At 47.0% G+C, this 25,593-nt stretch overlaps 1 protein-coding gene across 1 annotated transcript in view; it reads right to left on the bottom strand.

Moving 5' to 3' along the window:
• GRTP1 (growth hormone regulated TBC protein 1) overlaps positions 1 to 10,335 on the bottom strand; it is a 29,014-nt gene extending 18,679 nt beyond the window's left edge. The window contains exons 1-3 of the mRNA XM_016212894.2: positions 10,207 to 10,335; positions 9,598 to 9,749; positions 1,711 to 1,869 (exon numbers count right to left, since the gene is read on the bottom strand). Of these exons, the coding sequence (XP_016068380.1) occupies positions 1,711 to 1,869; positions 9,598 to 9,749; positions 10,207 to 10,253 (358 nt within the window). The 5' untranslated portion in view covers positions 10,254 to 10,335. The remainder of the gene's footprint in view (positions 1 to 1,710; positions 1,870 to 9,597; positions 9,750 to 10,206) is intronic.
• Positions 10,336 to 25,593: the final 15,258 nt, after the last annotated feature.

The raw sequence follows: 25,593 nt of genomic DNA, 5'->3' as shown, positions 1-25,593 counted from the left end.
TAAGAGGAAAGCCTGGGGCTCCCGCAGCCTCCGTGACCCTCAGCCACAGTCCCCGCTGGTTTCACAGCCCGGAGCTGTGGGGACATCTCTTCCCGGCCCTGGAGCCCTGGTCTAGGGGCCTGCTGTGGGGCTGGGACCCCTCCCTCCTCCTCGAAACCACTGCCGAGATCGGCACTGGGTGTGTCTCCAATTCAGCCCTGATCCGCCTGCGTCTCCGCCCCTCCTACTGGTCTCGGTGCTTCTTCAGTTCCCTGGTTGTAGGGCTTCTGTTCAGCCAGGTTTCAGGAGGTTCTGAGGATGGTTGTTCTGTATTTTAGCTGTAATTCTGATGTGGTTGCAGGAGGCGGTGGGTGCAGCTGCTACCTACGCCCCCATCTTGTTTCTCCAGGAGGTCACATTTCTATTCCTGGTCAGGGCACATGCCTGGGTTTCAGGCTCAGTCCCCAGCAGGAGGGTGCAGGGGGCAGCCGATCAATGATTCTGTCATCATTGATGTTTCTCTCCCTCTCCATTCCTCTCTCTGAAATCAATTAAAAAAAAAAGTAATATAAAGTAGAATGGTGGATGCCAGGTACTGGGGGACAGGAAGCTGGTGTTTAATAGGAACAGAGTTTCAGTTTGAGAAGATAAAATGGTAAATTTTATATTATGCATATTTTACCACAATAAAAAAATATTTATCCAAAAACGCTGGCACTAAACAGAGCCCCTAAATTCATTTTTCAAACAAAACAGCAACATTCTATTTTATTTACTGTGCTCAGCCTCCCTTGGACCTAAGATCTCTTCCCAAACTGACTAAGCATTTCTGACCATGCTGAGTGATGTCCCCAGGCTGTGCCTGCAAAGCCAGCAACAGCTTCTGTTCGGAGCCCTTTGGCCCTGGTTTGCTGTGCAATCAGGATGCAGCTGGAGGGTTCAGCACCCCCACTGGTTCCAACCCTGGGCATAGGAGACACCGAGGACTGACGGACCCCCATTCCTTATGTTGAGGACACACCATTCTCTCACTGTCACAAGTCAACCCAACCTCTCAGTACTTGAGAGTAATTGAATTTTTTAAATGAACTAATTGTGTTTAAATTTGTAGTTCTCAGAAACGGTTAAAATCAGAAAGGCAGATGTATTTCCTTAAAATCTAATTATTCGGTTTAGGTTAAACAATTTTTTTTTTTTAGCACTTTGAACTTCTAAGAGCCAGGGAGCCTATGTAACTATTGAGAAAATTGGAGGGAAAAGAGATTAGAGGCCAAAAATATCAGCATCCCTAGACAATTATTAGAGTTTGGCACAAAGAAAGAAAATTCTGGTGTGTTTTCATACATGTGTAGCTGTATCTGTGAGTCCCATGTGCTCCTTCAGGCACAAATCCCTTACAGTGATCATCTGATTGTACTACCATTGCCTTGCTCAGCGGCTTTCTCACTCTCCTTGAGGCTTCTTCATGGAAGAAATCTGGTCTTTCCACAACCACTTTCCTTACCAGCTAGCCAGGGGCTCAAATATTTGCTGAATAAATTAAAGACATTGTTCTACCCTCATGAAAGCTCAAAATGAAATCAGTTGGTGTATCTTTAACAATGTTTTGTTTCTTCGTCAACATCATGACTTCAAAGACTTTAAGTGCAAGCCCAATTTGGGGGATAATTCCCGCTCCTTCTCCTCCTGCCTGGGCCACCATGTACCCAAGGGATGGAAGCCGTGGGTCACCTGTCCTGATGGCCTCCTCCAGGCTGTCATTCCTCTCTCCCTGGAGAAGTCGGTGGTAATAGCCGGGGTTCCTCTCCATCTGGGCCTGGGCGCCACTCACCCCCATCCAGACGCGGGCCCTGTGCTCGAGCGGAACACCTTTTCGGATGTAGCGCTTCACTGAAACCAAGAGAAGGGGCAGCTTCAGAAAGGCAGACAAGCATTTCCCAAGGTCAGAAACCTCAGAGGGGCCTTTGAGCAAATGGTACTCTTTTCAATACCTTTGGCTCGCCAGTTCTCTTCTTAAATCAAACATTAAAAAGGTGCAAAACTTCATACATCTCCACCTAAATGTACCTGGTACATATACTCTCCCTCCCAAACTGAGATAGAGTCATCAAATTCCTAGAGACATAAAGTAGAATGGTGGAGCCCAACCCGGGCTTCCATCCCTTGGGATCATCCACCGAAAGCCAAAGAAAATTTAAGAAACCCTCTTTGCCAATTTAAGTGCACATTGGAGGATCATGCCTCAGCAAGAACATCTCCATACTCAGTCTATTTATACTGTTATGGGAACATGAAAAGCATGAGCTTTGTTTTATTTTTAAGCCTATCAAAGACACTAATAATTCAGTCTGCTCTCTCCCTCCCAAACTGAGCACAATCAGGCAGGAGGCTGCAATAACCCGATACTTCTTCACTGTCCAGACAGGGGCTTTGAGGTCCATCCTCTGGTGCTCCCTCGCCACCCACCACGCAAACTGCGCCAGACGCCACGAGTGTGAAGACAGTAAGCCACAGGCCCAGCCCCAAACCCCTGCTTGGGAGCAGCTTGGGCCAGGAATAATCACTGTGACCCAGGGACTTCACAAGGAAGGAAACGCCAGGAAAGCTGGAGGGACAGAAGTCACATTAAGTGAAGGGACATGAAGCAGGAAGAGACCCTCAGATGGTCCTGGGAGCTAAAGTAGAGCCACAAGGGCAGGGACAGACCCAGAGACCCTAGTATGCCAGATTCAGATGGACTGTCCTCCTGGAGGTGATGGTGAAATAGCGGGGACAAGGTCACATGGGTGTTCTGGAAAGCCCTCTGGGGGCCAAGACCAGTCAGAGGGCAGCTGAGAACAGCAGCTCTCCAAGCCGTGAGCTTGTGTGAAGCACCCGGCTGGGAGCAATGTGCTTCAGCTGCAGATGCTCTTGTCCTGTTTTCAGCAAATCTCTGTAAGTTGAGAACTACTGCATTTGGGAGGAATATTTTTATTGAAAATAAATATGTGAGAAGGTAATCAGTAATTTTATAATGCCCATAGAAACATATAGGAAAATAAGCCAAAAACCATGAGTGACCTCAATTAATTTCAATAATTTATCACGAAATGGAAAAGATTTGTAAGATTAACATTCAGATTAATTACAGCAAGCCCAGCAGTGCTATGTTACACTTTTAATGACCTGAATTTAATCCCCCAAACAGTTCATTTTCAAAGAAAATATTCAGTTTTGTTTTCCTTTGATATTATATTATAAACACCATTATGTTTTTTTTAAATATATCTTTGTTGATTTCAGAGAGAGGAAAGGAGAAGGAGCGAGAGAGATAGAAACAATGATGAGAGGGTCACTGATAGGCTGCCTCCTGCTTGCCCCCGACTGAGGACTGAGCCCACAACCCAGGCATATGCCCTGACCGGGAATCGAACCATGATCTCCTGGATACTAGGTCAACGCTCAACCGCCGAGCCACGCCCGGCCGGGCATGTCACCATTATTTTAAGAGAAACCACACTTCAGGTAAAAATAAAAGCTAATGCAATTAGTGAAATTCCACAAGCTGCCATAAAAAGAAAAAAAAATCTAACTGTATTTAACAGAAAAAAATTATAGCAATAACATTCTAGGTTACAGTCAGGAAAAGCACTATTGATAAATCCTTAAACTCAAACTCCAAGGTGACCCACAGCTGATGATATCTGTGCCTGAGCGCTTTGAAATGGAAGCTCCCAGAGGCCAAGCCTCCTGCACCTGCCCACTCCAGAAGGGCATGTGGAGGCAGTAAATGCACACTAAATATTTGCATAATGATGGGGAATGACAAGGGAAGACCCAGAAGAGGGAAAGAACAGACTCTAAGATCATCCACCAAAAGCCAAAGAAAATTTAAGAAACCCTCTTTGCCAATTTAGGTGCACATTGGAGGATCACGCCTCAGCAAGAACATCTCCATACTCAGTCTATTTATACTGTATGGGAACATGAAAAGCATAAGCTTTGTTTTACTTTTAAGTCTATCAAAGACGCTAATAATTCAGTCTGACCTTCCCTCCAATTTAGTATGATTTATACTGAAGTTTGGCTCTGGGTCTCACGACCCCTTGGAGGACAACGTAACCAGGAACACCCTGAAAGAGTTGTTAATCATTCTCTGCTGACCAGCAAGGGGAAGGGTCAGTCCCAAAGCAGGTGGGGTCTATTCTTAGATGGTAGCCAAAGGACAGGACATGCAAAAATCAATGGTAGTTCTGCACACTAACAACAAGCAACTGAAATGAAAATATTAAAAACAGTATAACTTACAATAGCATCAAAAATAAAAAGAGAAGTACTGTGGCATAAACCTAACAAAATATCTGCATATATATTTTGAGAAGTCAGAGAAGACCTAAATAAGTGGAGAGCTATACCATATATCCCATGTTCATGGACTGGAAGACTCAATATTGTTAAGATGTCAGTTCTTCCCAAATTGATCTATAAATTCAATGTAATGCTTATTAATGTTCCATTAGTTGACAATGACAAGCTATTCTAAAATTTATGTGGAAAGGCAAAGGAACTAGAAGAACCAAAACAATTTTGAAATGAAATTGGAGGAGTCACACTATCTGATTTTAAGGCTTACCATGGACTTACAATAAACAACACTGTGTGGTATTAGTGAAAGGATATATACATTGATTAATGGAATATAAGAAAAAATTCAGAAAGACCCACATAAATAGAATTGTTTTTTGACAAAGTTGCAAAGGAAATTCAATGCAGATATAGAATAGTCTTTCCAACAAAGAATGGCCAAAATAAAAAATACCAAAATATTATGTGCTGGAAAGAATGTGACCCAGCAGGTACTCTCATTCATTGATGGTGGAAGAGCAAAATTGCGCACCCACTTTGGAGAAACAGTTTGCGATTTCTTACAAATTAAACATACAGTTACCATATGACCCAGGATTCTCACTCCTAGGTATTTTCCCAAGAGAAATGAAAACTTAAGTTCATGCAAAATATGTGCCTGTCCACATATATTGTAGGTGAATATTTATAATACTGGCTTTACACATCCCAAATGTCTTTTGACTGATGAACAGATAAAAAAATAAATTGTAGTATACCATACAATGAAATATTGCTCAGCATTATAGAATAAACTACTGATACATCCAAGATCATGGATGCATCTTAAATACATTGATAATTGAAAGAAGCTGGACTCCAAAGGCTACAAGGTATGTGATCCCATTTACAGGACATCTTTTGATGGCTGAACTACAGGAATGGAGAGATCAGGGATAGCCTGAGGTGGGGATGGGGACTGCCCACAAAGGGGTAGCAGAAGGGAATTCTGAAGGTGATGAACTGCTTTGAATCCTGCTTGTGGTGAGGTTATGTGACTTTATGGGTTTTTTTCAACTCATAAAATAATACATCAATAAGAGTGAATTTCACTATAAATTCTAAAAAGTAATATTAAAATATAAAATAAAATAAGGGAAAGCACCAAATAGTTAAACCCCTCACTGTGGAGTTAGACATTGGCTCTATTGTGACTTCCTAGCCCCAAATCTTGAGCAGGTCTCAGTTTTCTCATCCATAAAATAGAAATAGAGCATTCACCCTAGTACCAGAAATATAGTCAGAGCTCAAGTTGGAGAACAAATGCTTTTGCTACTTTTTGATGTTTGTTATCTGAATTTGCAATATTTCTTCAGCAAAGAATGAAAATAGTTTACTTGGCCTCAGAGACCGACACTTTCCCAAGGGCAGGGCTCACCCACAGGTCATTGCTGACGTTTGTAGAAGAACAAAATATAAAGGAAAAACAGTGAGAAAATTTTTTAAAAAAAGAAGCTGGACCCCAGAGAATTAACTTCCAACTGTGTGCCCTAATAAAGTTAAGCAAATTTCCAGGGTTTTTTGTATTTGTCTTTAAAAATATGTTTTTGTAATTTATTTCTAATTTAGATGGTGCTGATTTTCTAAGCCACTAGGAGGGAGATCTAGAGGAAGCAAATGGCCACGATGCTTTTTCCCTTGTGGAGTCCCTTCACATCAAGATGGGAAGTAAACAGAATTAGCATAGGAGCTAGGTCAAGGTAGGACTAAGTCTGTTGAACCTGATCTTCAAGGTTGAGGGAGGAAGAGCAAGCTATCTTAAGGGGTCCTATTGGATATTTGCTGTAGGCAAAGAAAAAGAAAAATATTCATCATATCCACAAATAGCATAATCAAGCAGCATAAGTTATCTGAACATATGCTGACTGTCAAGATTTGTAGATACTTGTGTTATTGGAGACCTTAAGACAGGCAATACAGATGAAAATCTTCCCCAAAGAAAAAAAACACAGTAGGACCAAAAGAGCAAGATAAGGTGAAAAAACAGGATCAAAGGGAGATTTCAAGGTGTGCCTGCCAACATTCAAGGATGGGCTTCCGAGGCTGAGCTCCTTGGTCACTGCAGGACCAAAATCCCTTACCATGTCATCTCTTCCCCGAGTCATGTATCTCAGTACACTACAGTCAGCCTAGAATACACGGCAGGGAAAAACTCGGTTCCCATTTCTGGATAACTTGTCCAGTCGTGTTTATGCCGGATAGCTACTCTCTAACTGCTTCCCTGACTGTCACACCCGGAAAATACACGGAGCTCCACGAGCAACACCCTGGATCACAGAACAGAGCGAGGCCACACCACACGCTCTCGCTGAACTAATCTGTGTCCTCATTTCCTGAAACAATATCAGGCCACTAGGCGCTCCAGTTCACCCTGACACTGACTCCCATCCCCCAGGCTGAAGGCTCACCAGGAATTGAATATATTTGCTCTTGAACCTGCTATCCAATGATACCTGTTACCATAACCACACAGTTCCACTAACATTATAAAAATCAAATAAATATTAAAGCAAGAAAGGAAGAATTGTTATTTCAATAAAAACCAAGCTGAATTTTTAGAAAGAGTTGAAAGAGACAGGTGCTCGAAGCAAAAGCAAAACAGAATCTTTGAGTGGCGTGTAAGACAATTGCAAGATGGGGGAAAGAATTAACCTCCGGAAGGAGTCTGTATTCGGACTGCTTTTATTCCTGCTCTACTTGGAAAAAACCCCAATGCTGGAAAACAGAGGTGATGAATTGAGAGAGTGGTTTCCACAGGAAAGATACAAAATTTATGTTAGTGGACCCACTCTATTCAAAGGAAAGGAGATGATAGGATAGAATCAAATGACAAAATCAAAGATGGCAGAATGAGTATGTGACTGTGTTTTGTGTAAAAACAAAAGGTTTATGCAACACACATACAACTTATAGTGATTCTCTGCTTTAACTGACCTCTGGGTCAGTAGTCCAGAGTTAATCATGTTAGACGGGAGGCCTTCTCCTGCAATATAAGCAGACTGCAGCCCTGGCTGGTGTGGCTCAGTGGGTTGAGCGTCAGCTTGTACACCGAAAGGTCACCAGTTTGATTCCCAGTCAGGGCACATACCCAGGTTGTGGGTTTGACCCCCATTCAGGGTGCGTATATGAGGCAACTGATCGATGTTTCTCTCTCTCTCTCTCCCCCTCTCTCTTCCTCTCCAAAATCAGTAAAAATCTATTTTTTAAAAAAAGCAAACTGTAGACCCATGGGTGTGGTTGCAGGATTTGTACACGTGAGTGCATGCATGTGCACATGTGTGTGCACGCCCTGTTCCTGGGGGAGACATAAGGACAGTCACCAGTGGTCACCTTTGTAGGGGTCTGGGGCAGGAGAAAACCTTAATGTCACTTTACATCTTTTAGTATCATTAAGGCATTTTACATGCACATAAATTATGTTTATTTTAAAATATTTGTTTGTAACTTTTTTTAAACAAAAAGACCAGTCAACTTTTAAGAATAAATCAGAAGAAAAAATTAAAGGCAGATGTGCTGCTGGAAACACATTAACACTCAGGGGCCACGCAGAGATGGACATGTTTCATCAGTGCATGTTTCATGTAGGATGGTACTCAGGATGTTATTAGCTTCAAGGGTCTGAAAAGCGACAAACGACCAACTTTAACGTCCCTTCGAGTGGATTTTGTGAAATGCTTGTTTACCTGAATTTGTTTGTTTAATCCTCACCTGAGGACATGCTTAGGGAGAGGGGGAGAGAGAAACATAAATCAACTGCCTTATGTATGTGCCCCGACTGGGGATGGCACCCAAAACCCAGGTATGTGCCCCGACCGGGAATCGAACCAGCAACCTTTCAGTGCATAGGACGACGCTCAACCAACTGAGCCATTCCAGCCGAGCTACCTGAGTTTTTACTAAGCACCCCCATCAGTAATAGTCTTGAGGAGGGAGGGCTGTCCGGTGTCCTAGGACAGCCTCCTGACCCCTGCCTTATGGGACAGCAAGGTCCCAGATCCACCTGTCTACACCCAACCCTCTCAGTTGACTCCATAAATATTTCTCAAGCAACTACTTTGGACCCTATTTTAACTGCTTTAAAAGCAAACAGTGATCTCTTCACCCCCTTGCTCAAAAGCCTTTTACAGCTGGCTTCTGTCTGCCTGGTCCATGTGATGATGTGTGGCTACATGAGGCCCCATGCAGGGTCCCTGGCTCCATCTCTGGCCCTTTTTAAGCACATGCCTAATACTCAGGTCACACAGCTCTGTTCCTTGCAGCTAACCCCTGTCCTCACCCCTTAATTGTCATTAATGTCCTATTTAAGGAAACCCCTACACGCCTCTCTGCCCCATTTATCTGAGTTCCCTTAACTACCACGAAGGGGCACACTCTTACCAACACCCTTCTACCTACCCAGCAGGTACCAACTAAACACTTCATTTATTCATCTAACAAATACTGAAGCAATTATCCTGGCCAATCCCTGCTAGCAGAGAAGGTTATTTGATTCCAGCAGGGAAAACAAATGATAAAATAAATCAGATCTGCACTAGACAGTGAGAAGAAAATAAGCAGAGAAGGGGTAAAAAGCATGTGGATGTGTAGATGTGTGGTGTGCCATTCCAGAGAGGAGCTCAGGAAGATGTGTGGTGTGCCATTCCAGAGAGGAGCTAATGGAAGTGGCATTCCAGTCAACACCAGAAAAAGATGAAGCCCAGGTAGCGAGGTTGGGAGGGGCTTGGGAAGAACCCCAAGGAGAGGCAGGTGCAAACTGGAGGTGTGCTGAAGGAACAGAGAAGAGGCCCAAGGGAGGAGGCACCAGGCCTAGAGTGAGGGAGGGAAGATGCTGGGGTGGGAGAACGGTGAGAAGGAGTTGGGTAAAGGAAGCAGGGAGGGCTTTGTCACAGGCCTGGACAAGTGGAGTGCCCTGGCCAATCGCATTTTGAAAACCAGGAAACCAATTTTCTTCTGGAAAGCAAGCAGGCCCATCTCAAAGGAAAGAAAGGACTTCCCTGTACCTTGAAAGTGCAAGTTCTAGCTGAATTCAAAGCTTCAAGCCTCAACTTGGAGCTTACCTAGGACACAGACCTGCCTTGTAACTTCCCAATCTCTGGATCCCTAGGAAAGATGCCAGACTCAAGCAGCCCCCTTGGGTTAGGAGTCTAAGGAATCCTGAACCGATCTCCTCCCAGGAGCATTTGTCAGCCAGTGACCTGTTTGTCAAGTGGGTGTTGGATCAAGTTCCAAACTCACCTGTCATACTTTTCTGGACACTACTACTTCCCTTTAGAAGTTTAGACCATTTTATTGCTCTTCTAGTGAGTATCACCAGATAGGTGGAAAAAAATTCTTCATAAGCTGCATAATCAAAATCTTCAGGCCTTTCAAACCCATATGGATCAATCCTGCAATACAAAAAGAAAAACCCTAGAGCCCCAGAATAAAGTTCTGCATGCATGTGGCTGGCCGAGCACAGAGCCGCCGGGCCCTGCCCAGGGTCCTGCCCCAAGGTCCTCCCAGGGTCCTCTCCCAAGCCCCCACCCGCGGGTCCCCCTCCCCCCGGGTCCCCCCTCTCGCCTCCCCTCCGTGTGGGGGCGGGGGCAGGTCCTGCGCCGCGACCAACTGCGAGGGGGGGGCGTGCCCTGGACCCTCCCCCCGGACGCAGAAAGGAAAGGTGGACCAAGAGCAGCGGGGACGCACCCCTGCCCAGGGACGTGCAAGCGCTGGCACCCCCACCGCCGCACCGTCCCACTTCCCGCACCCCCAAATCCCGCCCCACCCCATTCCGCATCTTTCAATCCCGCACCCTCATCCCCGCACCCCCAGGTTGGTCAAGGGGGATCCGGGCCCCTGCGCACCCACCTGGGTACCCGGTCCCGAGCCGCCTGCGCGCGCTCCGCGGGCTCCATGCAGGGGAGGGGGGTAGCCGCCCAGAAGCTCCCAGACGTCGGCAGGGTGGGGGTGCCAGGCCCGCCTACATGGACTCTGGGCAGCTGGAGTCCTTCCACAGCCCCCGGCGCGGGGAGGCGGTGCTAGGAGTGGGGGAGGGGCGGGGCGGTGCTGGGGGCGGTGCCAGGGCGGGGGCGGGGGGGGGGGGAGAAGGGCGGTGCTGGAAAGAGGGGCAGGGGGAGAGGGGAGGGGAGGGGAGACAGTGCTGGGGGAGGGGTGCGGTGAGCAATGTTGGAATTCAGCCTCGGCCCAGGAGGAAGGCGGGGTGGGGCGGCTGGGGCCCGGGAACGAGGCGGAGGGGGCGCGGGGTTGCACCTGCTCCCGGGCCCCTGCGCGGGGCGTAGCGGTTGGCTGCTGGCGCCCCCTTCCCCCCCCCCCCCCCCCCCCCCCCCCCCGCCTCGCAGGCCTGAGGGAAAAGGCGCTGTGAGCTACAGAATCGAGGGACCGAGTGCAGGGTGGGAGGATGGGAGGTGGGAACGGGGGGAGGGGGGGTTACTGAGGGGACGGGGTGGGGGCGCCCTGGCGGGATGAGGGCTCCCAAGGAACTGGATGAGGGTGCCGGGGGAGCTGGATGGGGGGGCGCAGAGCAGGATGGGGGCTCAGGGGCGGGATGGGGGGCCCTGCAGTGGAGGGGTGTGTGCGCTGGCCCTCCGGGCTACAGGACTAGGGGGATGGAGAGATGGCAGAGCCAGCGGCAAGATCCAGGGGCCTGGGGCCACGCGGCGCTGGCTGGACCGGCGGCGGCCGTCCTCCCAACCTCCAGGCCTCTGAGGCCCAGAGTAACGGCTGGAGGAGACAATCCAGTGTGGATTCTTCCAAGGTTCCTTCAAACCTCAGTGCCCAGCAGGTCCAAAGGCCAGAGTTCTGACATGTGGCCCCTTTTTCACTTGCCTTATGCATAAAAAGCAATTCTTATTTTTTTATTTGCTCTCCTTCAGCCTACAGTTCAGACCTTAGGGGTTAGGTGGAGAAGGGGGCCAGGAAGGTCTGTCCCTTCCTGTCTCCCCAAACAGACCTTCCTGGCCCCCTTCTCCACCTAACCCCAACTGCTGCCAGCGGGCCTAGGAGAACTGCAACTGCAGGGAGCCAGGTGTCAGAAGAACTGGCTGGCCCTGGCTAGTACAGCCCCGCAGGTGGAGGAATGTGCTGCACCCTGTAGGACTGCCATCTGGGGTGACTTGGGGTTAACAGCTCAGGCATCTGCACCACTCCCCAAATGGCAGACACAGGGGCTCCCTCCTCTGGCTGCCTCCTCCCTAAAGCTGTGTCCAGAATCTCGGGAGCATGAGTCAACTCTCAGTACTCTCCCCAAATGACCAGGCAGCTTCATCTGCCTTTTGCTCCGGAGGGAAAGCACAACCAAACAAAAGCTGTGTGTGAGCCCTTCCTCTCTTGGTGCTCCAGGGCTGCCCTGCTTTTGAATTGTATCTCTTTCCGCCCTGCTCACCATCACACTGAGGATTTCAGAATTATGTCATGCAAACCGTGCCTAAACTGCTTTCCGTATCTGGGAGGCCATTGAAAATTTACCTAAGCTGTGTTTTGAATTTTGCATTGGAAATGTGGTGAAATAAAAGGAAATTTAAGATACTTTGAGATTTAAGGTACTTTTGTAACCTTAGTCCTCCAAATCATAAGGGTCCTTTTTATTTTATTTTAATTTTTTAAAATATATTTTTATTGATTTCAGAGAGAGGAAGGGAGAGGGAGAGATAGAAACATCAATGATGAGAGAGTCATTGATTGGCTGCCTCTTGCACACCTCCTACTGGGAATGGAGTTCACAACCCTGGGCATGTGCCCCGACTGGGAACTGAACTGTGATCTCCTGGCTCATAGGCCAATGTTCAACCACTGGGCCACGCCAGCTGGGCACAAGGGTCCTTTTTAATATAATGGTCTCAGAACAGTAAGCAATCAGGAGAATCAGAAAGACAGCTTCTCTGTAAATGTCACGTGACCACCTTCCTGTGCCCAGGAACCCATTCCACCCTGGCCAGCCCACCTTTGAGGAAATGTCTTTCTAGGACTCCAAACGCTCTTTCTCCAGAAAAGTACCCACAAGCCACTGCTATGTGTTGTAAAAATAATATTCTCAGCATTCCATTGCCAGGGCTTTTGTGAACCAGGCTGGGAGCTTAACATTGGTTTTTCAGGAGTGTTCCATCTGAGGGCTAAACAGGGAGCTTGGAAAGTAATTTGTGGAACACGTTTGCCCCTAAATTGAGGATATTGGTCTGTCCATTTTTATGCCTCTCCAAATCCTACAAGACTATAGGAAACTTAGTGCTCAAGTAAGCATAACCCCAAATGCCAGTTCTGCCAACTTTCCTAGCGTGCTGGTTCTGGGAAAATTCTTCCAGCTTTCAGCTCAGTTCGCATCATTTTGCTTTTGAAAGACAAAATGTTGCTTCTTTCAAAGACCCCTGATCCATGCTCTGACCACCTTGGCGCATTCCCAACAATGGTTCTTTCTTCTGCAGGCTCACGTCCACAGATAAGGTAACATTCTCACGCAAACATGGGGGGATCCCCTCGGCCCACACTGCTTTACCTCTGTTGCATCTTACAAAACAGAGCAAGCACACTGTGACCTCCCCCTACTCCCCATCCTCTTGTTTTTGCCCTGTTCCCTTCCTTGGCAGTCTGCTACCAGTCTTCAGGAATGACTGTCTGAGCACCTCTCCTGCTTTGACCTCTCTAGGTGGCCCCATTTCCTACTTCCTGTCACCATTTCTTCAAGCATATCAGCATCTTATGCCCCCAAGTCACCCAGCTTCCAGCCCTTTTGGCACAGCTTTGCTACTTCTATCCCGCCTGGCAGTCCTGGTGGACACTTCTTGCTTCCTTAAGGCCCCCCTTTTCCATAACTCCTGCCCTTCTGATGGGTATCAGGATTCCAGCCTCACTCCCCTCCTACCCACTTCTTCACAACCACTTTGAAGGGCAGCCCTGGTCCTGTCGCTCCAATGCCCCGACAGAAACACAGACCACAGGATACATGCCTTAAACTTGAGCGTGATGGCAGTACCCCAGATCAAGTGTATTTTGGAACCAGATAAAACTAGAATGTGCTTTCTAAGTAAAGAGTGAGTTAGATAAGAGTGAGACTGCCCTCCAGGAAGAATGAAAGGAAAGATAGAGAGAGGACCAGTGCCCAAACAGGCAAGGATGGTCAGCAGCCAGAGGGCCATGAAGCTAGAAGGGCCTCCGGGAGGTCTGAGGGCTGCTAGGACCCCACCAGCGTGCCCTAATCCCCCTTCTCACATCTGCCTGAGCTCCCCACTTAGGAACAGAGGCCCCTGTGTCCTCAGGGCACCTCCACCGCCTCCGCATGCCCAGTGCTCTAAGTGTGCTGAGTGCCTTCCTGGCCAGCTCTCTTTCCTCAAAGCTGGCAGCTCTGATAGTCCATGATGGACAGATCACGTTGGAGTAAGGAAACCAAACTGCATGCACACTCGAGGAGTGAGCATGCAGCCTGTGGAGAGGTCAGCCAGCCCCTAGTCTCCCTGCTGCTCGGGGTAAAGCTATGTGGTGAACCTCCTGTGCAGCACTAAATCTTCTGGACATCAGTGGGGCTGAGCAGTCCCTTGTGTGAGAATTCCTGTGCAGGGGACTCAGCTCCTCTGGGGAGACTGCCCTGAGAGGGCCTGGGGGCCTCGAGGGCCACTCCCAGCCTGGAGTTACCACCCAACGGATGTCCCTCTTCCTGCAGGAATTCCTGTTCTCGTTGCTTGATTCTAAAGAGCTAGGAGGGGTGCCCATCCCTCCAAGACTACCAGAATATCTAAGAGACAATCATAAGACCTGTGGGTGATGGAGGGACAAAGGTAACATCTGAACCTGCTGATCCATTGCAGGTCACTGCAGCAGCCCACCAGATACCGAGTGCTTCCCAATGTGAGGCAAAGAGTGCCCAGGGCCACCCTAGGTCTCCTTGCCATGTCATTAGTCTTGAATCCAATAGAGCTTCAGCACATGCTGCTGGGTCCCAGGAGTCACAGGTGGCAGAGAAGGGTGTCTTATCCAAATTACAGCAGTGCTGCTCAGACGCTGACTGAGGGACCCAGCTCACCTTGGGCACTCAGCAAGATGTGGATCCTGATGCGGCAGGGCAGGGCGGGGAGGGGAGGGGCGGAGAGGGGCGGGGAGAGGGGTAGTCTGAGACTCTGCATTTCTCATGAGCTCCCAGTGCTGGTCGATGAGCCATGGTCTATACAACAATGTGACTGGTGATCCACAGAGGTCTGGACGGGGAGACCGTTATAGATGAAAAAAGGCTTAAGAGAGGCGTGTTATAGAAATAGATTTGTGTGTGTATTAGAGTCAGGAATATAAGTTTGATGTGTGTATTAGATTTGAAATAAGTAACTTCGTCTTGTGTGACTGAGTGTAACTGTGATGCCTGCGTGCCACGATAAGATTAACACTTTGTAGCCCTGGCTTCCAAGCAGGCCCGCGCTCTGTAGGACCCTGATGAGACAGTTGGCGTAGTCGGCAGGATTGTGCCAAAGAACTGGCAATGTACGCAGGCATCACAGTTACACTCAGTCACACAAGATGAAGTTACTTATTTCAAATCTAATACACACATCAAACTTATATTCCTGACTCTAATACACACACAAATCTATTTCTATAACAAGGTGACAATCAGATGCAGCATGTGACCGAAAAAACAAGAGTGAAGGTACTGCTGGGAAGGGAATTTAATATGGACTGGATAGTAGACAAGATTAACAAACTATTAAGGATATTGAGTGTGTTAATGTATTGAGCTGATATTGTTAAGCCCTTATTTGATGTGTGTGTGTGTACGTATTTTTTAGTGGAAACTGTTGAACTTTTCAAGTCCCATGACCTTGGTAAACAGTAAAGGTTAAAAACAGCCTTCACTTTGTGTTTTGGAAAATGGCTCACCACAGAGAACCCCCGTACCATGTGGTTTAGATGAAACTTGGGTGTTCTCTGTTCACCTAGGACAAGCCAAACACAACCCCTCTTCACTCCCTTCACACACACACACACACACACACATATATGTATATATATTAAACATCTTAGGCCCAGCTCTTCAGAAGGCTCTAGCCTATTGGTCAGAGGTCTCACTATGGCTATGGTGCCTGCACACTTGCAGTCATCCTTTTGAATAAGGTACTAAGTCCAGATTTGTTTTTATTTGGCAAGAGTATTCATGGGTGAAACGATATGAAGTCTAGCGTTGGATTTAAATATACCCCAGCCGAGGGAAAAAGGAAAGGGTAGAGGAAGAGCAGGGCAAAGTCGTTGAAGATGGGTATTAAGTACATGAAGGGATCTTTATACCTATTTGAAATTTTCCGTAATAATTTATTTAAACAGTAAAGGAGGGATGCCCTTTCCCTCTGGGAGCAGAAGGGGACAGCATGGAGCTAGAGGTCCTTGCAGTTGACCCCCTTGCCTTGATTCCAAGCCTTGACTTTGGTCCCCAGCCAGTTTGCTGTGTACCTCAGCTCCTTGGTCTGGGGCAGGGCCAGCACCCAGCCTTATAGGCCTATTGTGACTCAGGGGATTAATGTGCAAAAAACATATGTCTCCCACCCAGAGGGCCTGAGGGAAGTTTCTTCCTCTCCCTCAGGTCCTCATGGGTTCAGAACTGGTCTCCCCAAGACGTGCTGTTCTGGCATGTGAATTATTTTGAGCTGAAGGCAACTGAGCTGAAGGCTCATGAGAAACTTTTACCTTTCTCTTAAAGAATTTAAATTAGGGGCCTTGCCCATAATAAGAGCTATCACCAGCCCTGCCCAGGGAGCTCAATTGGTTAGAGTGTTGCCCCAATATACCAAGGTTTCAGGTTCGATACTAGTCAGCACATACAAGAAGCAACCAATGAATGCATAAATAAGTGGAACAATAAATCAGTCTTTTTCTCTCTCTTTCCCTTCCTCTCTCTAAAATCAATCAATAAATTAAAAAATTAAGAAAAAAAGAGTTGTTATCAGCGAGATGACGAGACCTCAGTTCTTATCCTCTTGAAGGAAAAATTTCAATCAAGAGACAAAGTGCAGCAAAGCAAGCAAGAATTTATTGGCCACAGCAAAAATTCACTCAGGTCAGTGAAACAAGGAAGGGCATAGGAGAATCCACAGGAGAGCCTAGGCTGGGCGGCTCTGGCTCACTGGGAAGTCAGAGAAAAGGGGGCCTTGGAGACAGGTTTGGGGGTGTTAGCCTGGGACGAGCTGCCACTGCCCATTGCTCCACTGGTTGCAATTCTTGTGGGGTCCCTTAGAGGGAAGAAGGGAGAAGGGAATGGCTCAGGCTTGCTCCCCTCAGGGTTCTTTGTGTTGAGGGTATTTATCTCTCTCTTGCAGGAGGGAATCTTAGGGGAGGTCTCATGGGAGGGTCTCAATAGAACATTCATTCAGCTTTCCAGTTGTGCTCTTTCAGGGTCATGGTCTCCCCTGATTCCTCAGTGCCAGGGCGGTGTGTCATTAGTCAGTGCAGCTGGTCCTGAGGCAGCCAAGGAGTCACTTGTCTGGTTTTGCTGCATTCCTGGGCCTGGAGCTGGAATACAACTGAGGCCTAGATATTATCTTTAGAGAGGAAATGGTGAGGGGGTTTAAAGGCATGCTAGGGGAGGAGAGATTAGCCTGATGGTAAGGTCCTTGTTTTGCCCCTTGCTAGGTACTCGCTTGTGAGCTTCTGTACCTGTCCTTGCTCTACTCATCTCTAACTGCCTATAACATTATCACCGGAAATAACTTTATATGACCTATCTATGGGGCAGGGCAAACTACTAATTACTAAACATCTGCCCTTCTTACATTCTACCCATGTCCTTTCCCTCTAAACCCTGGGAATATTAGCCCATCCTTAGCTCAGAATGTCACATATACCTCATTTTCTCTTTCTGTCTTGGAACTCCTCATGTCTATGGGATTCCCACATGTATGTATGTAATTAAATTCGCTCATCTTCTCTTGTTAATCTGTCTCCTGTCTAATTATTAGACTAGCTGAAAGAACCTTGAGGGTAGAGGGCAGCTTCTTCCTCCCCCACAGGTCCTTATGAGGACCACCTGTTCCTGCCCTTCCCAGAAAGCAAACAGGAATAGATGCAGATGTTATGAGTAAGGGATTGAGAACTGGGGTGGGGGACATAAAAATAACCAATGTGGGGACATTAAGAGGTTTCTAATGGCCCCCCAAAATGCCCACATCTTCGCTTGGGAGCTGGGAGCCTGCTTTGAGCAAGTGCAGGAGGCTTTGTTTTGAGGGAAAATTTCCCTTCCATCCCTTCTGCCCTTTTCTTTGCCCTCTAGATGAGGTCCCGGCCAGGATAACTGAGTGAAATAATTGTGCTGGGGCCCCAGGCAACAACCAGGACTGTCCCAGAAACACCAGGCCACAGGATCACCCTAGGTGGACACTTTTCTTTGGAAAAGCTTCCCTCTTCAAGACTGCAATGAGTAAGAACTTGGGTCCTGGAGACAGTGCAGGTTCAAGTCTCAGCTCATTGCTTCTGGGTGTATGACCCTGGTTGGGCCATGTCAACTCATGCACATGAGTATATGGCATTTGGAATGTGCTAAGTGTGAAACTGTGCACAATGGGTCTGGGCTGCCTGTAACCACTTGAGCCACTTAAGCAGAGACAGGGGTGAATCCTATATGAGCATTTATTCCAGTAATGCTGGCAGTATGGGAGAGCAGTAAGGTCATCCTAAAATATCTGCTCTGCCTTCCCCTTATGAGCTGGCTGATTATATAGGGATAAAGAAGAAAAGCTGCATGCAGGGAGAAAAAGGGAGCTGGGAGGATGGCTGCAGGGTCTGTCTGTGGTCCCTGTGTGTCTGTTCCAGGCCCTTGAGGTCCAATAAAAAGGTAGTTAATTTTCAAAGGTGTTAAAACCCACTTCTGCCAGTTCCTGGGACCTGAGAATGGTCAGCATTCCTGAGGCAAACTCCTGGAGGGGGTCAGGCTCCAGACTAGCAACCAAGTCAAAGCGCATCCTGTCTTTTGTCTATTCTCAAAATGCATTTTCTTTTCTGAACAATGGACCCATCCAGGCCCCAGGGTGTCGCTTATCTTTTTAAAGCTCTGCTTTTCTTCTTTCAGTACATCTTCTAGTTTCCTAGAGTCTATAATAAAACCTCTTATCTATAGTTAGTAAGCTGAGTAATCATTAAACAACTATGGTCCCATTTCTATTAGGTGTCCTCCCCCCTTTCATAATCATGGTCATCACAGCATGATCAACATCTCTGCCCCCAACAAGTGGATGCTTGATATTTTCTTGTTCCTGTTCTGGATCCTTCCAAACTCAGGCGCTTCAGGTGCATTTTTATCTGAGAGAAGATTCCTGACTCAGAAGGCCCCACGTGCCCCACGTGCCCTGCAGGAAATCACCTTAGAGTCTTCCATGAAGACCTTTAAAGAAGAAAAACAGGTTTAGGGAGATGGCAGGTCCAAAGTCTTCTTGCTCTCTGCTATGCTTGGGTAATTTACAGCTGTAGGGAGACCTACGCAAACAAGAAGCATGATTATAAAACAAGGAGATGGATTTGGAGTATAGTTTATAGCCAGGCTCTTGCATTTGTCTTGGCTCCCTTGTTGTTTCAATACAGATTTGAATGTAAGGTATTTTGTAGGCTCTGAGCATTATAGGAAGCTTACAATTAGGTTCCAGAGACAATTTTATAAGAATGTTGCCCATAAGTAAGATTTAGTTTTATAATAAGGTAAAAGGAACATTTTAAAGAAAAATATTGCGATGCATGATAATATGTAACAACCCTAATGTTTTTTTGTACAAGAGAATATAATTCAGGGGAGGGAGCAGGTACTTCTCTCTGGGCAGGTGAAGGAAGCCCTACCCAAGAAGTGTTGTTTGTCATGTTTTGTTTTGTTTTTTCCGAAGCTGAGCAATGGAGCTGTATTACATTATGTGTGTGTGTGTGTGTGTATGTGTGTGTGTATTGTTGACAGCATTACAGATATCTCCTATTTCCCCCCCTTTGCCGTCCTCCACCCAGCCTCCCCCTCCCCCGCCCAGGCCTTCACCACACTATTGTCTGTGTCCATGGGCTATGTATATAAAGTATATAAGTTCTTTGCTTTATCTCTTCCTGTCCCCCAGTTCCTCTGAGATATATCAGTCTCTTCCATGCTTCTATGGCTCTGGACTTATTTTGTTGGTCAGTTTATTTTGTTTATTAGATTCCACAAATAAGTGAGATCATGTGATATTTGTCTTTCCCTGACTGGCTTATTTCACTTAGCATAACAATCTCCAAGTCTATCCATGCTGTCAGAAAGGGTAAGAGATTCTTCTCTTTTACACAGTATCCCATGGTGTAAATGTCCCACAGCTTTTTTACCCACTCATCTACTGATAGGCACTTGGGCTGTTTCCAGATCTTAGCTATTGTAAATTAAAACTACAATAAAATATCATCTCATACCTGTCAGAATGGCTGCCATCAATAAGTCAACAAACAACAAGTGCTGGCTAGGGTAGGGAACCCTAGTACACTGCTAGTGGGGATGCAGACTGGTGCAGTCACTATGCAAAACGGTATGGAGTTTCCTCAAAAAATTAAAAATGGAACTGCCACTTGACCCAGCGACCCCACTTCTAGGAATATATCCTAAAAACCCCGAAACACCAATTAGAAAGAATATATGCACCCCTATGTTCACAGCAGCATTATTTACAATAGCTAAGATCTGGAAACAGCCCAAGTGTTAGTCAAGTCTTGATGGATGGTGGGAGTTTGCACTGCAGAGACCTGAGAAGTAGACTTCTAACTTAACTTGGGCCCCTGACAGACAAGTCCTCTGGAAAGGCAGGAGGACACCAGGTGAGGACAGGGAGCGCACTCTACAGACACTTTGGTGGTCCCCACCACCCTCTTTTTTCTCTTCTTCCTTTCATGATAGAACCTCAAGTTTTAGTGTTTTATTATTTACTGAGACCACTGTAACAAAGTTCCACAGTCTGGGTGGCTTGGACAATAGGCATTTATTGTCTACAGTCCTGGAGACTAGAAGTCCAAAATCAAGGCATTGACAGGGCTGGTTTCTCCTGAGGCCTCTCTCCTTGGCTTACAGACAGCCACCTTCTCCTTGTGTCCTCACGTGGTCTTTCTTCTGCGCATGTCTGTGTCCTAATCACCTTTTCTTATGAGGACACCAGTCATATAGGATTAGAACCTACCCTGATGACCTCATTTTAACTTAATCACCCCTTGAAAGGCCCTATCTCCAAATGCAGTCACATTAAAAAAGATTTCTGCTGTTGAAAAAGGGCGATGGTCTTAACTTTGGCACTTAAATAATATAAGGAAAAAATGTCTCAGATGCATGACATGAAAGTTATGCACCCAGAGAAACCCTCCTCACTTACCCTCCTCTAAAATAGGACAGACAGGTTTAGTAAATAAATATACGCATCCAGGTCACCTAGTATGGGACATGCTTATGCTTACGAAGTGTTCATGTGCACCTGCACTTCCAGTGTGAGTGGCGTCCTGTATCTCAGCTGGCAGTCCTTTCCTAAAGGCAGGTGAAGCACCATGACCCAGGTTTCCTTAAATAAGACGTAAGATCTTTTTTCCTTGAGAGTTTTTCCTTAAGAGGTAGTTTGTCAGGAAACACAGTAATGTCCCTTGTTTCTTGACTTTTTTCTTTTGACATTTTCTAACAATCTGAACACCGACCTGCCTCTCTGACACCCTAGAAAAGTTGACAGCACCCTTTGCCTTGGATGCAAAGAAGGTCTCACTGATACTTAACCCCAGATTTCAGGTGAAAAGGTACTGGGACTTATTATGCTAGGAAGCAATGAGGTACAGGGCCCTTCGAGGCCAGTGGGGAATGCTTTTAATACACAAAGGTAATATCAACAATCTAGATTAGGAACCCAATCGTTCGAATATTAATTTTAAGATAAATATTTGAAGCTGGAATTAGGGTCATGTCAAAATTGTATTCAAACAAGAGTACAAGCTTCTAAGGGATTTCTTGTGTTCAGTCAGTCAGTCAAACAAATTGATGCAAGGCCACTGTGATCACTGTCAGGGTAAATGCAAGTCTAAATAATAAATTTTAATTTAAAAATTTTGCTAGTGCCAAGAGGGAGCCATATTTCCCACCTCCTCATCAACATTTTCTCTTCTCTTCTCTTCTCTTCTCTTCTCTTCTCTTCTCTTCTCTTCTCTTCTCTTCTCTTCTCTTCTCTTCTCTTCTCTTCTCTTCTCTTCTCTTCTCTTCTCTTCTCTTCTCTTCTCTTCTCTTCTCTTCATCTCTTTATTGATTTTAGAGAGAGGAAGGGAGCGATAGAAACATCAGTGATGTGAGAGTCATTGATCGGCCGCCTCCTGCACCCCCCATATGGGGAATTGAGCCCGCAACCCGGGCATGTGCCCTGACCGGGAATCGAACCGCGATCTCCTGGATCACAGGTCGGGATGCTCGACCCCTGAGCTACGCCGGCCAGGCCGACATTTTCTTTAGAAAACTCCACACCATATATGCGTCCTCCCTCTTTGAGATGCATGTAAAACTTCCTAAAGCTGCTTTAGTCTGGTTTGCATCTCAGGATGTCTTTCTTGGGTGTGCACAACCCAGTCTTTGAAATGTGAACGTGGAAGAGGGTCCTCCTGTCTGGGGAGCCTTAGCCCAGGAGCTGTCTGGGCGATGCAACTTCCTCTTGTGGAAAAGACAGGAGTTTCATTTCTCCTTTGGATAAAGACGAGGACATGTACGTCGTGGGTGGCATCTGCTTGACTACGCAGAAGGGTGGGATTCTTTCTGTCTTCACCGTCTCTTAGCGGCTGCCTGAGATGAGCACCACATTCCGGCTTCATGCTCATTCAATAAGACAGCAGTTTCTTTCTCTCCCACCTTTGTGGAGAGGTTTTCTGGGCTAGAAGGAGATTTGGTTGTTGCTTTTGTTGTTAGACTGAGGTGCAGGCTTGGGGATCACCCCTAAAGTGATCCCCCATGGACAGCCACACTGGGAAACACAGACTCCCTCCCTTCCCCCAGAGCTATGCCCTGCTTAGATCTTCTGAAAGTGCTGAGCCCACTTCCTTTCCCAAAGTAAGTGCTGACTCCCAGACCTTGAATACCCCTTTTCTGAGCTCTAGTCCTGTGTTTCCTACCCATTTTCTGAACTTTGGGGTGGTGTGTGGGGTAAGTGCACACCTGCTTCCTAACCATGACTTCCCAGCTGTGACACATATGACTTCTGCACACGTCCTACTTGGGAGCATTTGTTTCAGGGCCTGAAAGCAAAGGGGGCTAGGAAAGGTGGCCTGGCTGAGCAGCTGCTTCCAGAAACGATGTTACACTGTGGAAAGAAACAGGAATCCTGGGTGCAGAGTCACCAGCTCCCCACAGCATTCAAAACAGCTCAGACCACAGCCAGGCTCCAAGGAAGGCCTGCAGCCAAGAGCCAGGGCCCCGCTGCTGTCCTGGAAGAATTCACTTGCTCCACTCCATAAGAGACAATTTGTCTTATTTGTTGCATTTTGCCTCTATGTGGGAGTCTTTGAGTGAACCCTGTAATGTCAGTGCCAAGTGATCAATGTTACAAACAGGGTCAGCACAGGGCTTGAATGTGTTGGTGCCGTATGTGTAATCACTACCGTTTCCATCTTCCACTATGGGTTTTAAAGAGTAATTAGTATGTGGTGGCGATTTCTCACTGAAGGCCCCGTCTGCTAATTCCACGTAACCCATAGATGAGTGTGTGTCCCGCGGGAAGTGGTACCCCTCTGGGGCGGGGTATTGTTAGCTTAGGATTTACTAGAGTTTCTGCGGCTGATGTTTTGTCTTCATGAACTTCAGCTTTGTTACCAATCAGGTATTTCTTTTTCCCTTGTTGAGCTTTTTCTTAGAAAATGAAATAAAATCAACTGTATAATCCTGGGAACAAAGGTGTTATGGAAGGGTCAACCAGACAAAGTGAGAAGCTTGCTTCTTTTGTTTTTAAAGTTATCTTCAGAACATCCTGAAGATTTTCTCAGATTCCTTGGAGGTTTTCTCATAGGTTGAAACTGTGGCAAAGGGCCTCAGGAATAAATGTGTATAAAGCTAATTTTGTACACTTCCCGTTCCTTACAGTAAAGAGTCGAGCAAATTGTTCACAATGACCCAAAGAAGCCAAATCGATAAAAAATACTGTGTTTATTCTCCCAGGATTTGCTTGGAGGCAATGCTTGGAGAAAAAAAATAATTAAAGGAACAGTCTAGAGTGGCAGAAGTTCCGGAGGGTATTTATTTTTAGGGACTTGTTGACATTTCTCAACAACCACCTCCAGGCTGGGCAGCACAACCCCTCATCTTAACATGTAGGGGCTACAGGCTCCCAGCTGCTCCTAAACACGAGCACAGGAAAGGGACCTGCTGGTGGCCTGTCAGGGATTGTCCCTTCAGCCTCCCAACCTGGACGCATCCCCTCCTGCCCATCAGTGCCAGGTCCCCATAGTGACCTCTCCCCCACTTTAAAATTGTGGTAAAATATACTTAACATTTACCACTGTGACCATGTTTAAGTGTGCAGTTTAGTGCCATTAAGCATATTTACGTTGTGACACCATCACCACCGTGCATTTCTGAAACTCATCTTCCCGAACGGAAACTCTGCACCCATTAAACGACTCCCCGTTCCCCGCTCCTGCAGTCCATGACACCCACCATTCTTTCTGTCTCTATAATCTTGACTACTCCCGGGACCTCATATGAGTGGAATCACACAGTATTTATGCTTTTGTGTCTGGCTTATTTCTATTAATAGTAGGTCCTCAAGGTGCATCCACTGTGTAGTGCAGGGAGGTCTGGAATGGTTTTGTAGCCCACAGAACCTTCCTGCCGCTGGGAGGTGCTCAAGACACCATTTCGGTAGATTCTCTTTTCCTCTTTGAGCCTACTGGACACATTTCTGGGTCAGGGCGTAGTGAGAAGACATCTCCGCATAGAGAAGGAAACTGAGGGTCATACATCTCTGAGAGGTCGGTCTTCAGCCCTGGTGAAAGTCGGAAAGGAAAGGGCTCCGTCAGAGCATGCCGAAACGGAACACATTTGACCTCTGTTTGCCAAAGCCTTTGAAAAGAAAAGCATATCTAAAAACAGAGACTGTCAGCATAAAACCTGCCAAATTCTCCTAGGAACGAGCCTGAGACTTACAGTGGGTTACCCTCCTACCGGGCATATTTTTCTCAGAAAAGGTGTGGAGATGAAATGTTAATTGGGTCATAAGTTAGAGAGAATGGACAGGATTCAGAAAAAGTGCAAGCCCAAAGTGCTAAGGTTCCCATAAGAATCAATGGAAGAACCTGAGAGTTGCCTTCACAGGAGGTAGACACAGGGGGTAGGATTTACGAGTTTGTCCTCAGCTAAGAGTGTCAATGGCAGACTCCTGCTTTCACTCACCTGGGGGAGGAGCAGTGATTTACTCTTCCTGGAAGGGCTCTGGGTGCTGGCCTGTGTGTCCCTGACCTTGGCTATGCCTCCTGCCATGTGACCATTTATCTGTGAGGCTCAGGGATGCTGACTGAGTAATCTGATGCCTATGACTGTCTCCCGGACAAGAGAACAGGACAAAGGAGGTGGGTTTTCATCCTTGCTCACACAGCAAACCCCCTGTAACTGACACCTGTCAAGGGCAGGAGCGTTTCCCACAGAGGGTCCAATTGGTCAACCCGGTGTGCCAGGCCAGTGCCAGAAGCTTCTGTTCTCCACAGGGAGGAAGTGCTGAGACTGGACTGGCACCTCCCAAATGACAACTGCTGGTCAGAGTGTGGGAGGCCCCACCCTCCACTATAATAGTAATAACAGCCACACTGCGCCAGGCAGCGCTGAATGCACCGAGCCTCACACAGCCCTGTAGGGCTGGTGCTACGATTCTCATCTCAGAGCACGCATTCACACATGCACACAAGGATTTCCACTTCCACTCCCAGACCCCCCCCCACGCACACACACGGTACACATTTATGAACACACAAGGAATTTTCCCAAGGCCGCGTAGCCAGTCTATGGCAAGGCAGGACTCAAAAACAGCAGCTGGCTACAAGGCTCTATCTGGTCCCAAGGGAAGAAAAGAGCCCCTTAGGTTGGGCCACTCTGCTTTAGTGCGGGGTTGAGCTCCAGTAAGAGTTGGAGAAACCTGTGGGCCTACGCCAAGCCACATAAAAGGGCCCTCTCTGTGGTGCACAGTGGAAAGCAGTGATCACCAAAGCAGTGTAGGTCTCATGTGCTCTGACCCCAACGTGCTCACTCATTTCTAGTCTGCATCTAGCAAAACCCTGTGGGTC

The sequence above is a fragment of the Miniopterus natalensis genome, chromosome 2 (genome assembly GCF_054644295.1).
Source record: "Miniopterus natalensis isolate mMinNat1 chromosome 2, mMinNat1.hap1, whole genome shotgun sequence".
Classification (NCBI taxonomy): domain Eukaryota; kingdom Metazoa; phylum Chordata; class Mammalia; order Chiroptera; family Miniopteridae; genus Miniopterus; species Miniopterus natalensis.
This window is presented reverse-complemented; position numbering and strand designations above follow the sequence as displayed.